The following is a 14,014-nucleotide window of genomic DNA, read 5'->3' as shown; positions in this document are numbered from 1 at the left end:
AGCACACACGCAGACTGAAACCTAGGATAATACGTGGTCTGTGGATTACAGAAACGTTCTTGAAGGCTTCTTTATTTGCTTTTTTATACTTGAGGTAACCCCTTGCTCACTTCCTCCCAAGTCTTTATGTTTATGGCTTTCAAGGAAACAGAAATCAAGAAAGGAACTCATGGGGTGTAAGACAGGACAGAACCACCATGGAAAACACTATGACGGTTCCTTTAAAAACTTAAAACAGAGCTACCATATGATTCAGTGATCCCCCTCCTGGACATGTATCCAAAGGAAACTCTAATTCCAAAAGATACATGCACCCCAATGTTCATAGCAGCACTATCTACAATAGCCAAGACATGGGAGAAACCTAAATGTATATTGACAGACGAATGGATAAAGGAGATGCGGTACGTATATACAATGGGATATTAGCCACAAGAAAGAACTAAATAATGCCATTTGCAGCAACATGGATGGACCTTGAGATTAACATACTAAGTGAAGTAAGTCAAACGGAGAAAGACAAATATTGTATGAAATCACTATATATGGAATCTAAAAAAATGATGCAAGTGAAGGTACAAAACAGAAACAGACTCAGACAGAAAACAAACTTATGGTTACTAAAGGGGAAAAGCAGGGGGTGCACAGGGGGATAAGCTAGGAGTTTGAGATCAACAGATACAAACTATGTATAAAATAAGTTCCTACTGTATAACACAGAGAACTATATTCAACATCTCATAATAAGCTATAATGGAAAAGAATATGAACTATATATATATATATATATATATATACACATTCAGTTCAGTTCAGTCACTCTGTCATGTCCAACTCTTTGTGATCCCATGGACTGCAGGGGGTCGAGGACAGCAGGCCTCCCTGTCCATCACCAATTCTTGGAGCTTGCTCAAACTCATCTCCATCGAGTTGGTGACGCCATCCAACCATCTCATCCTCTGTTGTCCCCTTCTTTCCCTGCCTTCAATCTTTCCCAGCATCAGGGTCTTATCCAAGGAGTCAGTTTTTTGCATCAGGTAGCCAAAGTATTGGAGTTTCAGCTTCAGAATCAGTCCTTCCAATGAGTATTCAGGACTGATTTCCTTTAGGATGGACTGATTGGATCTCCTTTCAGTGCAAGGGACTCTTAAGAGTCTTCTCCAACACCACAGTTCAAAAGCATCAATTCTTCAGTGCTCAGCTTTCTTTTTAGTCCAACTCTCATATCCATACACACATATATATATACACACACACACACATACATCTGTAACTGAATCACTCTGCTGGACACCAGAAACTAACCCAATTTTGTAAATCAACTATACTTCAATCTTAAAAAAAAGAATCGAGAAGACCACTTTGTATCAGCAACAGCACCACAAGGAATTTGACATTTGGGAGCAAGTCTAATGGTGTCAGAACAAGGGCAAGCAAATCAGGAAAGGCAACAATATGGCTTCTTCTCTGGTCTAGGATGTTTGGGTGTCTGTACCCAGGCTGAAAAGCTCAATCTGCAGCCATATGGCTTCCCCAAGCTGGTGAAAAATCCTGAGGGTGAGGAGCCCTGGGGAGAAATGTGAGAATCGTTCCAGCCCGACAGCACGTCTGCCGACCCTCCCCAGATAACAGGTGAGCCAGGAAAGGCGATAGTCAGCCAGACTGCTCTGTAAGCTGATGCTGGGTCTTTGGCAAGTACTAGTCATCTGCCAAGTGGGCAGCCCTGCATGGAGGCAGGCACCTTTCCTGCACGGGAAAGGTGCCCTGCATACTGCTCCATCCACTGGCCCCCTCTGTGGTCTGCCCAGCACCAACCGTGGCCTCCATTTCATCTAGTGACACAGGTATTTAGAAGACTCCAAGACTTTCCTTTGAACCAGACTGCCTTCCAAAGCCACACTGCGTAAGGAACAACCGGCTGGGTTCTTCTTACCTCCAGGCGTAGGAGAGCCGCCAATCTAGGAGAGCCCTCCTTCAAAGTCACACCTGCACTCCCAACCACTGTCCAGAGACAGGTCTGTGGAACTCAGACTGCTGCCTACCGGTCCCCTTCATGCCCCATGATGATCAAGAAAACCACCACACTGAGTCAGGGAAAGGGCCAAACCAGACAACCAGAGACAGCCACGTCACATTAACACTGGGAAGGAAGTGACCAGTGGTATCTTGGGGACAGCAGCATTCCTGACTCCCAGACGTCTATCAGCTGTGTCACTGTTGTCCTTTCAGGGACAAGAGAACTGCCTCCATTGTTTCCCCTGGGCCCGCAGAGGGTGTCGCCTGTAGTCTCCATCAATGCTCTCCCCAGATGCGGGGCAAAGCAGTAAGTTCCCCTTGGCCTGTGCCACCTGGATGCATTCACTTGTACTGCAAACTGCTGGGGATGCACCGTGGGTGGAAAACACCCTGGCTTCCCAGATCAGGAGTTAGTTGCACCCCCAGGAGCCAGAGTGGTTTTCCCCTGGCAGGACTGAGTTGCCTCCTGCCTCGCATGGTGCAAGCTGGCCAGATGAGGGGGTAAAGTGGTATGATGTTAGGAGCTAAGGAAGAGGGGGGCTGCCTTCTCCAGCATGGCATTTCCCTCCAGACCAGAGTGTGGTGGTAGCCATGGCAGCCCCTTCTCCCTGTCCCAAATGTCACCCCTACCAGTCTCTCGGACCCCAAAGAGCTGCTGCTGCCATGTGTCAAGCACTGTGGTAGGCGCTTGACGTATTTTATCTTTTAATTTCCCCAATAACATTGCAAGGTTGGTGTCATTACACCAACCATTTTGGGCTTAAGGAAGTGGACATTCAAAGAAGTAGAGGGACTTGCCCACAATAGCTACGATGTAGAAGAGGGATGTGACCTCCCTGTTATCAATGTTTATACACTTTCCAGGTTTTCTCTCCTTTCACCATCCCTCAACCTTAGCAGACTCAAGGAAAGTCAGGGTCATTCTTATCTGTGCCCACCCCTCACGGCCAGACCCTGAGCGGACACTGCCATCATTCAGAAAGCCGGGCGCCCGCTTTGCTCTATCTGGACCCCTTTGTACCTGGGGAGGGCTCAGGTAGGCAGCGTGATAAGGTTTTCAGGATGTCAGATAAGCACCTCCTCAAGATAACTGCCCACCATCACATATTTGGGGCTTTCTCTGCTGGTATCTTTTATTTTTATTATTTTCTTTAGACAATTGATTTAATTGATGGCTTCTTACAGCTCATACATTGGTTTCATTATTTTCCACCCCACACAATTATAGACTGTAAATCATGTAAATATCTCATTACAGACTCTGGCAGTGAAAAGAAGAAGTGAGAGGGACTAGGGGAAGACTGGTCTTCGGAGGTCACTGCTTTAAATATATGTTTGATTGAATTCAAACATTTTCAAGTACGCTAGGTGCCAGAAGTTTTGCTAAGGGTTACAGGCTTTAGGGGAGCACATTAAGAATTGTATTCTACCTGGGAGATGTGAATGCAAACTATGTATTAAATCATATTAGGGAATCATCATTCATTTTATTATGCAGTTAAATAGAAAAAGGCCCTTAGTTTTTAGAGATGCTCTTACTAAAATATTTAGAGTTAAGATGTCATAATGCTTGTAATTTATTTTAAACTCTTTCAGCAGGAAAACAGATGAAGCAAATGTGGCAAAATTAATAACTGTTAAATTAGATGATGGATATATGAGATTCATTATATTCTCTACTTTCCTGAACATCTGAAAAATTTTCACGGTAAGAAGTAAAAAAGAAAAACAAAGCTTTCCTGAAGCTCAAAATCAAAGTTCTATTGCAAGGATGACAAATGGTTTTGTAGTAAGCAGAATTCTAATATGTTCCCATGATTCCTGCCCCTGGTGTACATTCTTTGTATAATTTCCTTATGTAGGGTGTAGGCAAGGCTTGTGAATATGATTAGGTTTTACTTCCATGATTAGGTTTCAGTATATGGCAAAGATTTAAAAATTTACACATGCAATTAAGGTCCCAGATGAATTGATTTTGAACTAAACAAAAAGGAAGTTGCCCTGGGTGGGCCTGGCCTAATCAGATGATCCCTTTGATGGCAAGATTACAGACAGCAACAGACACTCTCTAGTTGGCCTTGAGGAAACAGAACTGCCAAGTTGTGGAGAGGGCCCTGTGGTAGGGAATAGTGGGTAGCCTTTAGGGAGCAATGGATGAGGCTTTGCTCATCCCTCAGTCCTAAAACGACAGGGAACTGAATTCTGCAAACAACCACTGAACTCGAGGAAGACCTTGAGTCTCAGAAGAGACTGTGAGCTTGGCTAACACCCTGACTGCAGCATTGGGAGACCCTGAGGAAAAGACCCAGCTGATTCATAACCAATCTCCTGACTCATGGAAACGGTGAGATAATAAATGTATGTTGTTTTCAGACAATCAACTTGTGATAATTTGTTGTGAAGCAATAGAAAAAACAAATTCACATTTCAACTGTCGTGGCAAGTCTAACTGATTACAAATAGCAGCATTATATTGGAAAGGATTCTAAGACTGGGCATAGCCTCCTTGGGAAAAAAAGAAAGACAGAGAAAGTTGTGGTTGATTAGCAATGTCTGCACGAGCATGAAAGGGGTGAGCTGTACCATGTGTACCTCTTACTGCCATTCAAGGTTGCTTGCTGTATTTAAGGAAAAAAGAGTTATTTTCTGTTTTTTTTTTTTTCCTCAATGACAGAATAACCCCAAGGGGCAACAATGCTAGGGTCTCCTAGGGTCACCAAGTTAGAGGGGATGCTAACTTGTAAGAAAGGACTCAGAAAAAGAGGACTGAAAAATTATCCCACACAGATCCTAGCAACTGATAAACAATGTCTAGGATGAGCCTTGCAGGCTGGTGTTTGCAGTGAAGGCTTCTCCATTGTTCCTTCCTTCTTCACTGTCTCCACTCTTTCTCCCTTTCCATGGCCTCTAATCCTCTGCCTTCAGACATGTTCAAGGGTTCCATGAGCTGGATCCTGCTGCTATTTCTAATTCATTCTGACCCTAATACAGCAGGTCAGAATCCCTCCTTCCTCAGACACATAGGCCAAAGAAGTCAGAACTGGCTTACTGAATGTCAAGCGTGGATTAAACATTTATTAACAAATCATTGTTTCATATTAAATCCATGCAGACATCGTATCACAGTACCCAGATGTTAGTTTCATAATTTAAGTGTAATCAGTACAATGAAGCAGGCCCTTCTCCCAAGTTCTTGTTTTTAGAGGGAAGGCTGACCCCTGGGTCAGTATGTAACAAGGCAGATCACACTCCATCCTTTTTCGGTGGCACATCCCACAGCAAAGATGTCCTATTCTAAGGAACCACAAAACTGGAATTTAAAATCAAGCAGATGCAGATATAGTGGGGGAAGGAGAGAGTGGGATGAATAGAGAAAGTAGCATCGACATATATACACGACCGTGTGTAAAGCAGATAGCTGGTGAGAAGTTGCTGTATAACATAGGGAGCCCTGTTTCGTGCTCTGTGATGACCTAGGAGGGTGATATGGCGAGAGGGAGGGAGGCTGAGGAGGGAGGTGATGTATGTATAATTATGGCTGAATTGCGTTGTTGTATGGCAGAAACCAACACAAAACTGTAAAGTGTTCCCCCCAATTAAGGAATAAATTTAAATAAATAAATAAAATCAAGGTAGGTGCAACCAAAAGAAGCACACGAATAAGGTAAGACTCTGAAAAAATTAGCTTCTTCAGTTACATTAAAGAAAGATTTTGCGGGTGCAATTCCTTGTATCCAGGTGCCATTTGGAATCCAACCAGCCCAGCTTGCCCTCCTAAGCTAGTAGGTGGTCTTTATGTTCCTAAACCACTCAGTCATCATAATTTAACTGTCTTTTCCAGGGGCTTTTAACATGTAAGAAAGGATCGCCAATGTATAACTAGGCTTAAATACACTATGTGATGGGCCTTTAATGAGAACAACACCCAGAGCTTAAACCAGGGCTTGGTGGCCCACAGCTGTCACATTTTGCATTACAGCATACTATTGGCTATATTTGCAATTTACAGAATTAACTTCCAATATTTATACTTGAGAGCTTTTACTTAGAAAATAGTACTTTTCTTTTGCTTTTCTTGAAAAAAAATGGGAAATCTGACAACGTGTCAGACTCCGCATTCCTCATGCAAGTAATCTGATGGCACTGAATGGCGGGTGCCCTCCTAGATGAGTGCTTTCCCATGTACCACAGTCTCCACCATGCCCTATTGCCTCCTCAAACTGAGGCAAAGTGGCAATTATAATTTATCATCGTGGTTTCACTACTGTTTTTCTCACAGCAGAAATAAGAAGAGAATGAGCTATTCCTCATCACCATGACAATAGCCCTTTCATTCATTTACCTTAGCAGCCAGGCCCCTCTAACCTTTTGAATTTGCTGACATCTGAGTTAAATACACCTTTCCAGCAACAGACATATACCAATTTGTTACTTACTGATGCATAGTGGTTTTGACACATACATCCTTAGAATGCTTTCTCTTTCTCCGATTACTTCAATACTACACTCTCCCTTTTGATTACCTCACACCAGTCAGAATGGGCACCATCAAAAAGTCTACAAACATTAAATGCTGGAGAGGAGAAAAGGGAACCCTCCCACACTATTGGTGGGAATGTAAACTGATACAGTCGCTACAGAAAACAGTACAGACGCTTCTTGAAAAAACTAAAATAGAGCTACCATATGATCCAGCAATTCCACTCTTGAGCATATATCCAGAAAGATGAAAACTTTAATTTGAAAAGACACATGTACCCCAATGTTCATAGCAGCGTTATTTACAACAGCCAAGACATGGAAGCAACCTAAATGCCCATCAACATATGAATGGAAAAGAAGATCTGTTACACACATAATTTTATTCAGTCATAAAAAAAGAATGAAACATTGTCCATGGATGGACATAAGAGATTGTCACACTAAGTGAAGTAAGTCAGACAAAGACAAATATTATATGATATTACTTATATGGCAATCTAAGAAAATAATACAAATCAACTTATTTACAAAAGAGAAATACACTCAGAGATACTGAAAACAAATTTAGGATTACTAGAGGGGAGAAGACTCTTGAGAGTCCCTTGGACAGCAAGGAGATCCAACCAGTCCATTCTAAAGGGGATCAGTCCTGGGTGTTCTTTGGAAGGAATGATGCTGAAGCTGAAACTCCAATACTTTGGCCACCTCATGCGAACAGTTGACTCATTGGAAAAGACTCTGATGCTGGGAGGGATTGGGGGCAGGAGAAGGGGATGACAGAGGATGAGATGGCTGGATGGCATCACCGACTCAATGGACATGAATTTGGGTGAACTCCAGGAGTTGGTGATGGACAGGGAGGCCTGGCGTGCCTCCCTGGCAATTCATGGGGTCGCAAAGAGTTGGACACAACTGAGTGACTGAACTGAACTGAACTGAAAGGGGAGAAGGGAAGGAGAGGGATAAATTAGGAGTATGTGATTAATAGATACATACCACTATATATAAAATAAACAACAAGGACCTACTGTATAGCACAGGGAATTACATTCAATATCTTGTAATATCCTATGATGGAAAAGAATCTGAAGCTGTACCACTGAAACTAACACAATACTTTAAGTCAACTATAGTTTAATAAATAACAAATCAATGAATTAAATTAAAGCTTGCTTTTGGTTAGAGTTCCTCTAACTCAAAGGAGATCTTAGGATGAGTTTGATCATTTAAGAAACATATGATTGGGTCCTTAAAGGAAATGTGTCTCGCTGATCCCTGAGTTCATACATTTTAATTACACCACTGATGCCTGTTTGATTCAGACATTGCATTTTCCCCCTACTGTAAAAAACAAAAATTCCGACCCACACAACCCCTTGATTGGTATTAATATTTGCACTTTCTATCAAGGTGAAGAAATATAGAAAAGAGGCCCTTGCTTGTTACTAAATGAGAGGTAACTAAAAAGCATGTTTAGTTACCTCTCATTAGGACAGAGCTGTTGGAAGGACACAGGAACAGAGAGGAGTGGGTGAAAATTAAGAAAAGACCATTGGGAGAGGAGGCACAGGACACGAAGGAGTAGGTGTAGGGGGATGCTAGGAGCCTATTAGCAGAAGGGGCCCAAATGCCTGTGTTGAGGAAGGTGTGGGGGGGGATGGTAGGGAGGAGAGGGGAGCGGGCAGCATCCGGACACTCACGGTTGAGCTGCCGCCTCCGGATCCGGTCCCTCCATGGTCTGTTTCTGATCCAGTGCAGTCGTGATGGTAACACCATGGTTCCAAAGCGAGGGTCTAACACCTCCTCATGGCTGGAGAACAAAAGTGCTCACAGCGATACAGGAAGTCAAGGCCAGACGTACAAAAAAAAAAAAATTTTTTTTTGAGCCCTCTTCTTCTTTTTTTTATATCCGAGGCTTCCGTTGACTTCTTTTATCTTGTAACTTGCCTTTTTTTTTTTTTACCTTCCCTTAACTCCGGACTGGCCCGAAGGCAGCTGCTGTGCTGGGCTGCCCGGCTCCGGCCTCCTGTGCCATGTTTTATGCATGAAGATGATGGGCTGGTAATTTATTCGTGCTGAGATCGCAGGGCTCCTGTGTCTGCCCCACGTCAGAGGCTGGGGGAGGGCAGGTGTATCTATCTGCAGGAAGAATGGCCTGAAATGGGGATCCCTCTCTGCAGGCGGGATTGAAGATCTGAGCTTGGCTGCCAGGACACGGGGCAGGGTGACTGGAGCCCCAATCAGGCAGTGGTGCTCTCCTTTTAGGGCACGTGATCTATTTGCTTCTGGGTCTGTAGTGCCTAGTCTAGTGCCTGGCACAGTTTGCGAACAATAAATACTTGTTGACTAAATGAAGGTTCAGTGGTAACCAACATCAGGACTTCACTGTGCCCACATGAATCCTTTATACTCCCTGACCTGCTACATTCACTATCCTCAAAATGCTCATTTGAACTTTCTCATCCATCCCATTGCACACACTTTTGTCTCCACCTGAGACCACACTCCCTCCTCACCCACCCATTCATGCTTCAAAATCTCATTTTCCCAGGAGGTGTTCCTGCACCCACATTGATGGGGCTAGCCCCTACACAGCTGTGCCTCTCCGCTCATCATGCCTGGAAGGGCATGTGTTAGGACTTTTGTTTGTTTGCTGGTTTGTCTTAAGGTGCATGTCCAAACAGCACATCAGCTTCTTGGTGGCAGAGACTGTGTGTTCCTCTCCTAAGCTTGCAGTGTGGTCTGCCTGGGAAACCGGTGGCACCGAGGCATGGCTGGGGCAGCTTGAGCCTGCCTCCCCAAACCTCCACCAGCCCATCCTCAAGCCACACCAAATAAACACACAGTCTAACGAAATGCATTGTATTGGCTATAATAACAGCCTCAATTTGTGACCCCTGGGTCCTGCGCCTGGCAGGGGAAGCGCTGTCTGTGATTGATCACTTACTCTGTTCAAGCTCTTCAGTGTGTGATGTCAGATTGCTCCAGAGAGCAGTTATTGATCAAAGCCTCAGGAATAGTCTTGCTAGAAGGTCAGGGCTGGAAAAAGTGATATTCAAGTTACCAAATTTAGCCCAAGATGCTCCACAAGCCTGCTGAATCAGAAACTCTGCCCTCTGTCCTTTGCGTCCCTCCTGGTGCCACTGAGGCAAAACTGCTGGGGGGATGGAGGGGCTGGGTCACGATTGCTACAAACCAGAGGTGTGCTTTGGTCCCTGGGCCTTGTTTCCTTCATCTTAAAATAGAAATAACCTGCATACCCCATGGGGTTTTCAAGATGAAACGAGATGAAGGTAAGCTAACTCTAGGGGTGGGTAGACTACGGGACTGCTCCTTGTCCAACCAGCATTACGCCTGGTGGTGAAGGGAATACGTTCCAGAGCCACACTGCCTGGGCGCAGACTCTTAGTAGCCTGCTTAGTAGCATCATGGCTTTAACCTCACTGTACCTCAGTTTCTTCATCTGTAAAATGGGGCTAAAAAGAACTGCAGCCTTAGGGTCATGCTGACGATTTAGTGAATTAATATAAGCAAAAAGCTTTAGGTTTAGCTTCGAGGAATTGCTCCATGTCATGACAGGCTGTTGGTCACTAGCCATACAAGTTTCTGAAAGTTAGCAAATTCCCTGGGTCTCCCTTGTCTTACCTGCAAAAGGAGGTGGTCTCGGATACATTCTATCAGGAGTCCTGGGTTTAATTTCCTATTGCTGCTATAACTAATTGTTGTTATTTAGTTCCTAAGTCACGTTCGACTTTTTTGTGACCCCATAGACTGTAGCCCACCAGGCTCCTCTGTCCATGGAATTCTCCAGGCAAGAATATTGGAGTGGGTTGCCATTTCCTTCTCCAGGGGATCTTCCCAACACAGGAATCGAACCCACATATCCTGCAATGGCAAATGGATTCTTTACCACTGAGCCACCTGGGAAGCCTCACTAAAACTACCACATGTTTCTTGGCATAAAACAACACAAATTTGTTTTCTTATAGTTCTCAAGGTTGAAGTCTGAAAGGAGTCCAACAGGACTAAGATTGAGATGTCCACAAGATTGCATATCTTCTTGGGGCTCTAGGAGAGGACAGTTTCTTTGCCTTGTCCAGCTTCTAGAAGATTCCTTGAGTCCATTTCCAGGTTATCTTTCTTAGTGTGAGGGACCACTACCTAAACCTTTCTACCAAGTGTAGTGACTTGGCAATTGTGGGTCATGCTGGGCTTTGCTGATCCAGACAAATCGCCACTGGACCTGAGTCCTCACTGATTTGTCTACATCCTAAGCTTCATTTTCTGAAGCAGGGGAAAGGTAGACACCAAGATGAGGACCAAGCCTGTGGAAGTTTTATTGGCTCTTGCCAACTGGACATAATTCCCTAGAGTGACACACCCAGCACAAGAGAGCCGCTTGTCTGAGAGACCTAGGATGGCTGTTCTAACAGTTCTGTTTGTTGACTCGTACAACTGCTAATTGCAACATAATTTTCTGCTCTTCACGTCACTTACCATAAATCAAATCAGGTAGCTGCCAGCTAGGCAAATTAGAGATGAGGGGAAACTTGGGGAGGCTGTTAGAGTGCTGTGGTCACACTCCCTTCTGTGACTCTCTTTCACCATTTGGCTCCTGCACGTCTGTATCCACAATGAACTTGAATATAGAGAATGTAATACAAAATGAAGCACCGCTCCTACCCCCAACCCTTTCTTTTTGCAATCAAGATCAGATCTTCTTTCCTCCTCATTAGTCCACACATTTCCCAAACTTCTGCTGCATGAGTCAATGCTTTTCCAATGTACATAATTTACAACAGCAGATGAGAGGAACAATGGACCAGAGTGGGTGGGAAGTACAATCAGGTCTAAGATGAGAGGCAGCTGAAAACTTTGCATTTCCTCATCTCTAGTGAACTGAAATACAAATTTTGCCAGTTTACTCTTTACCATCACAGTGAGACTTGGAGGTGGGAGTGAAACTAGAAACGGAAGCCTCACCTCCATCTCTTGTCATCATTCTTTCTGGTCAGATTGGCAATGCTGTAGACCCCTAGCTCTTACCATATGGTTCCCTTCCCTAACTCTTCGAGCTTTATCTGTTCTTTCATCAAGTACACACTCATAAACGCCCCGGAGTAAATGGTCTGTGAGTGTTATTCTCCCAAGCGACATTTGCATTTGTGTGAAGTATAGAATATCAATTTTTACTCTTCTCTGGGCTTTTGGTGCTATTAAATTTTCATAAGTTGCAGAATTTCATGGCAGAATCAGAGTCTGCTAGGAGCAATATGTTAAAAAGAATATGGAGAAAAGCATAATTATGTGATCCTTGCTGCTACCTTTTTCCTTTAACTTATTTTCAATAAATGCAAGCTAAGTGTTATGTTCAGGAGAAAGAGCACCAGCATTTCTAGTTCTACATTAAAACTGTCCTGGGGAGAAGCAGACCTTCAATTACTCAGTGGAGAATGGAAATTGCTAAGCCAAGGCACATTGTGCTCCTTTTAAAGAAAGCCATTAAGGAGAATTTGGTATTATTTTAAAATAAAAGCTTATTAAACACCAGGAGGAAATGACAGCACTGCACCTGATTTACTTCTCTCCTGTCACAAACATACCCAAAAGGGACATATGGTTTTGTTTATTTTTTGGAAACTGGAAAGCAATTGAGAGCCAAGTTCTAGTTATGGCTATCGGGCTGTCTATCTACCTGCACTGACTGAGTACTTACCAAGAAACAGGCGTTGGGTTGCATGCTTTAAGTGGCTATGTTATTATATTTAATTCCCCCTATATTCTTATTAATGAGTAGTTTTACTAATCCCATGTTATAGATAAATGAATGAAAGCTAAAGAGTAGTTACTCCAAATAGCAATTATCCGATACAGTATTTTACAGATATTAATTTCAGATCACTGTCACCATAATCCTGTACCCATTTCACAGATGGTGAAACTGGGGGCAGAGAGAAGTTTAATAATTTGCAGGGCTCACACAGCAGCAGGTGACTGAGATGAGATTTGAATTCAGGTAGCCTGGCTCTGTGCCTAACCACAAGCTATATTAACTCAAATTAAGCAATTAAAAAAAAAACAGTGTAACTATGCACAGTTGCTGCTGCTGCTCAGTCACTTCAGTCGTGTCCAACTCTGTACGACCCCATAGACGGCAGCCCACCAGGCTCCCCCGTCCCTGGGATTCTCCAAGCAAGAACACTGGAGTAGGTTGCCATTTCCTTCTCCAATGCATGGAAGGAAAAGTGAAAATGAAGTCGCTCAGTTGTGTCCGACCCTTAGCGACCCCATGGACTGCAGCCTACCAGGCTCCTCCATCCATGGGATTTTCCAGGCGAGAGTACTGGAGTGGGGTGCCATTGCCTTCTCCAACTATGCACTATGCTCTACATATTTTAAATTTGGCAATACTATTCTGTGTTTGAAAGATGTCCCATGCAGCCTTGGCAAAGGCAATTCCTGAATGATAATGAATTAGAACATCTGACAGCTATTAGAGAATTGTCCTAGACAACCTCACATTCAAAAGCCTCACTTTAGAGACAATGAAACCGAGGCTCAGAGAGGTCTGGGGACACATCCAAGTTTGCACAGCAGGTTGATGGATTTGGGCCAAGTCTTAACGCACCTCACCCCCAGTCTCAGTTCAGTATTCTTGCCACTGCTGCTGAGGTCAGATTTCACAGGAGTTTTTAGAGCTAGGACATTTTTTGAGGCTGGTTTTTGTGGAGGAGAGACAGACAATTGTGAGTTGGATGATGAAAGAGCACGCAGTGCCTGCATTCTATCTGCTCTCTTGCTGGCAGACACAGCCCATCCCTGCCCTCTCCCCACCCACCTTCCTCGCTCTCAAACTACTTCTCTGCATCATTTCCTGTCTCAGTGAACAGCCCGCCTCCCAGCCATTGCCCCATCAGAGGCGTAGGTGATCCTCCTAGTGCCCTAAGCTTCCTGCCCACATTCAAACCAACGGCTGATCCGAGGGAATCCACCTCCTTGTCCCCTCCCAGATCTTCCCTCTAGCTGTGCTCACAGCCACCATCCTGGCCCAGACCATCATCCTGTCACATGAGCTGCCTTGACACCCCCTCATCAGTGTCTTCCTGTTCCACTTTTGCCACCCACCCCAATCCACATGCTCATTAAAGCCAGAGTCAACTTCTGAAAATGCAGGTCTGACCATATACTGCCACCACATAAGCCCCTTTAGTAATGTACTTTCTCTCAGGATAAAATCCACTTTCCTTACTTACTTCCACACTAACTACTCCCACAGCAGTGGAGAAGAAGGGATGCCTAATGAAGATGTTAAACCAACAGAGTTGATGACTGATTTACTGGAAGAGAGAAAGAAAGAAGCCATTCAGGAGATAGCATCCAGGGTCCAAATTGAAGCACTCACCACTTGGGCACACAAGAGAGAAAGTACCCATTCACTGAGTTTAAGCTTCAGAAGGCAGAGACTCAGACATCACCCAAAGAAACAGATACAAGAAAAACTGTGAGGGATGCGGGG

The 14,014-nt window shown here is 44.1% G+C and overlaps 1 protein-coding gene across 2 annotated transcripts in view; it reads right to left on the bottom strand.

The window, feature by feature from the left end:
* The window catches only part of RIPOR2 (RHO family interacting cell polarization regulator 2), a 211,583-nt gene extending 203,274 nt beyond the window's left edge, over nucleotides 1-8,309 (bottom strand). Inside the window, exon 1 of one of the 2 annotated variants that reach the window (XM_027524196.1) lies at nucleotides 8,199-8,309. In XM_027524196.1, the coding sequence (XP_027379997.1) occupies nucleotides 8,199-8,274 (76 nt within the window). In that variant the 5' untranslated portion in view covers nucleotides 8,275-8,309. The remainder of the gene's footprint in view (nucleotides 1-8,198) is intronic. The other variant, XM_027524193.1, reaches the window with a different exon arrangement.
* Between the last annotated feature and the right edge of the window lie 5,705 nt (nucleotides 8,310-14,014).

Source organism: Bos indicus x Bos taurus, chromosome 23, assembly GCF_003369695.1.
Source record: "Bos indicus x Bos taurus breed Angus x Brahman F1 hybrid chromosome 23, Bos_hybrid_MaternalHap_v2.0, whole genome shotgun sequence".
Classification (NCBI taxonomy): domain Eukaryota; kingdom Metazoa; phylum Chordata; class Mammalia; order Artiodactyla; family Bovidae; genus Bos; species Bos indicus x Bos taurus.
Note: the sequence above shows the minus strand (reverse complement) of the source record. Positions and strands in the feature narration are given on the sequence as shown.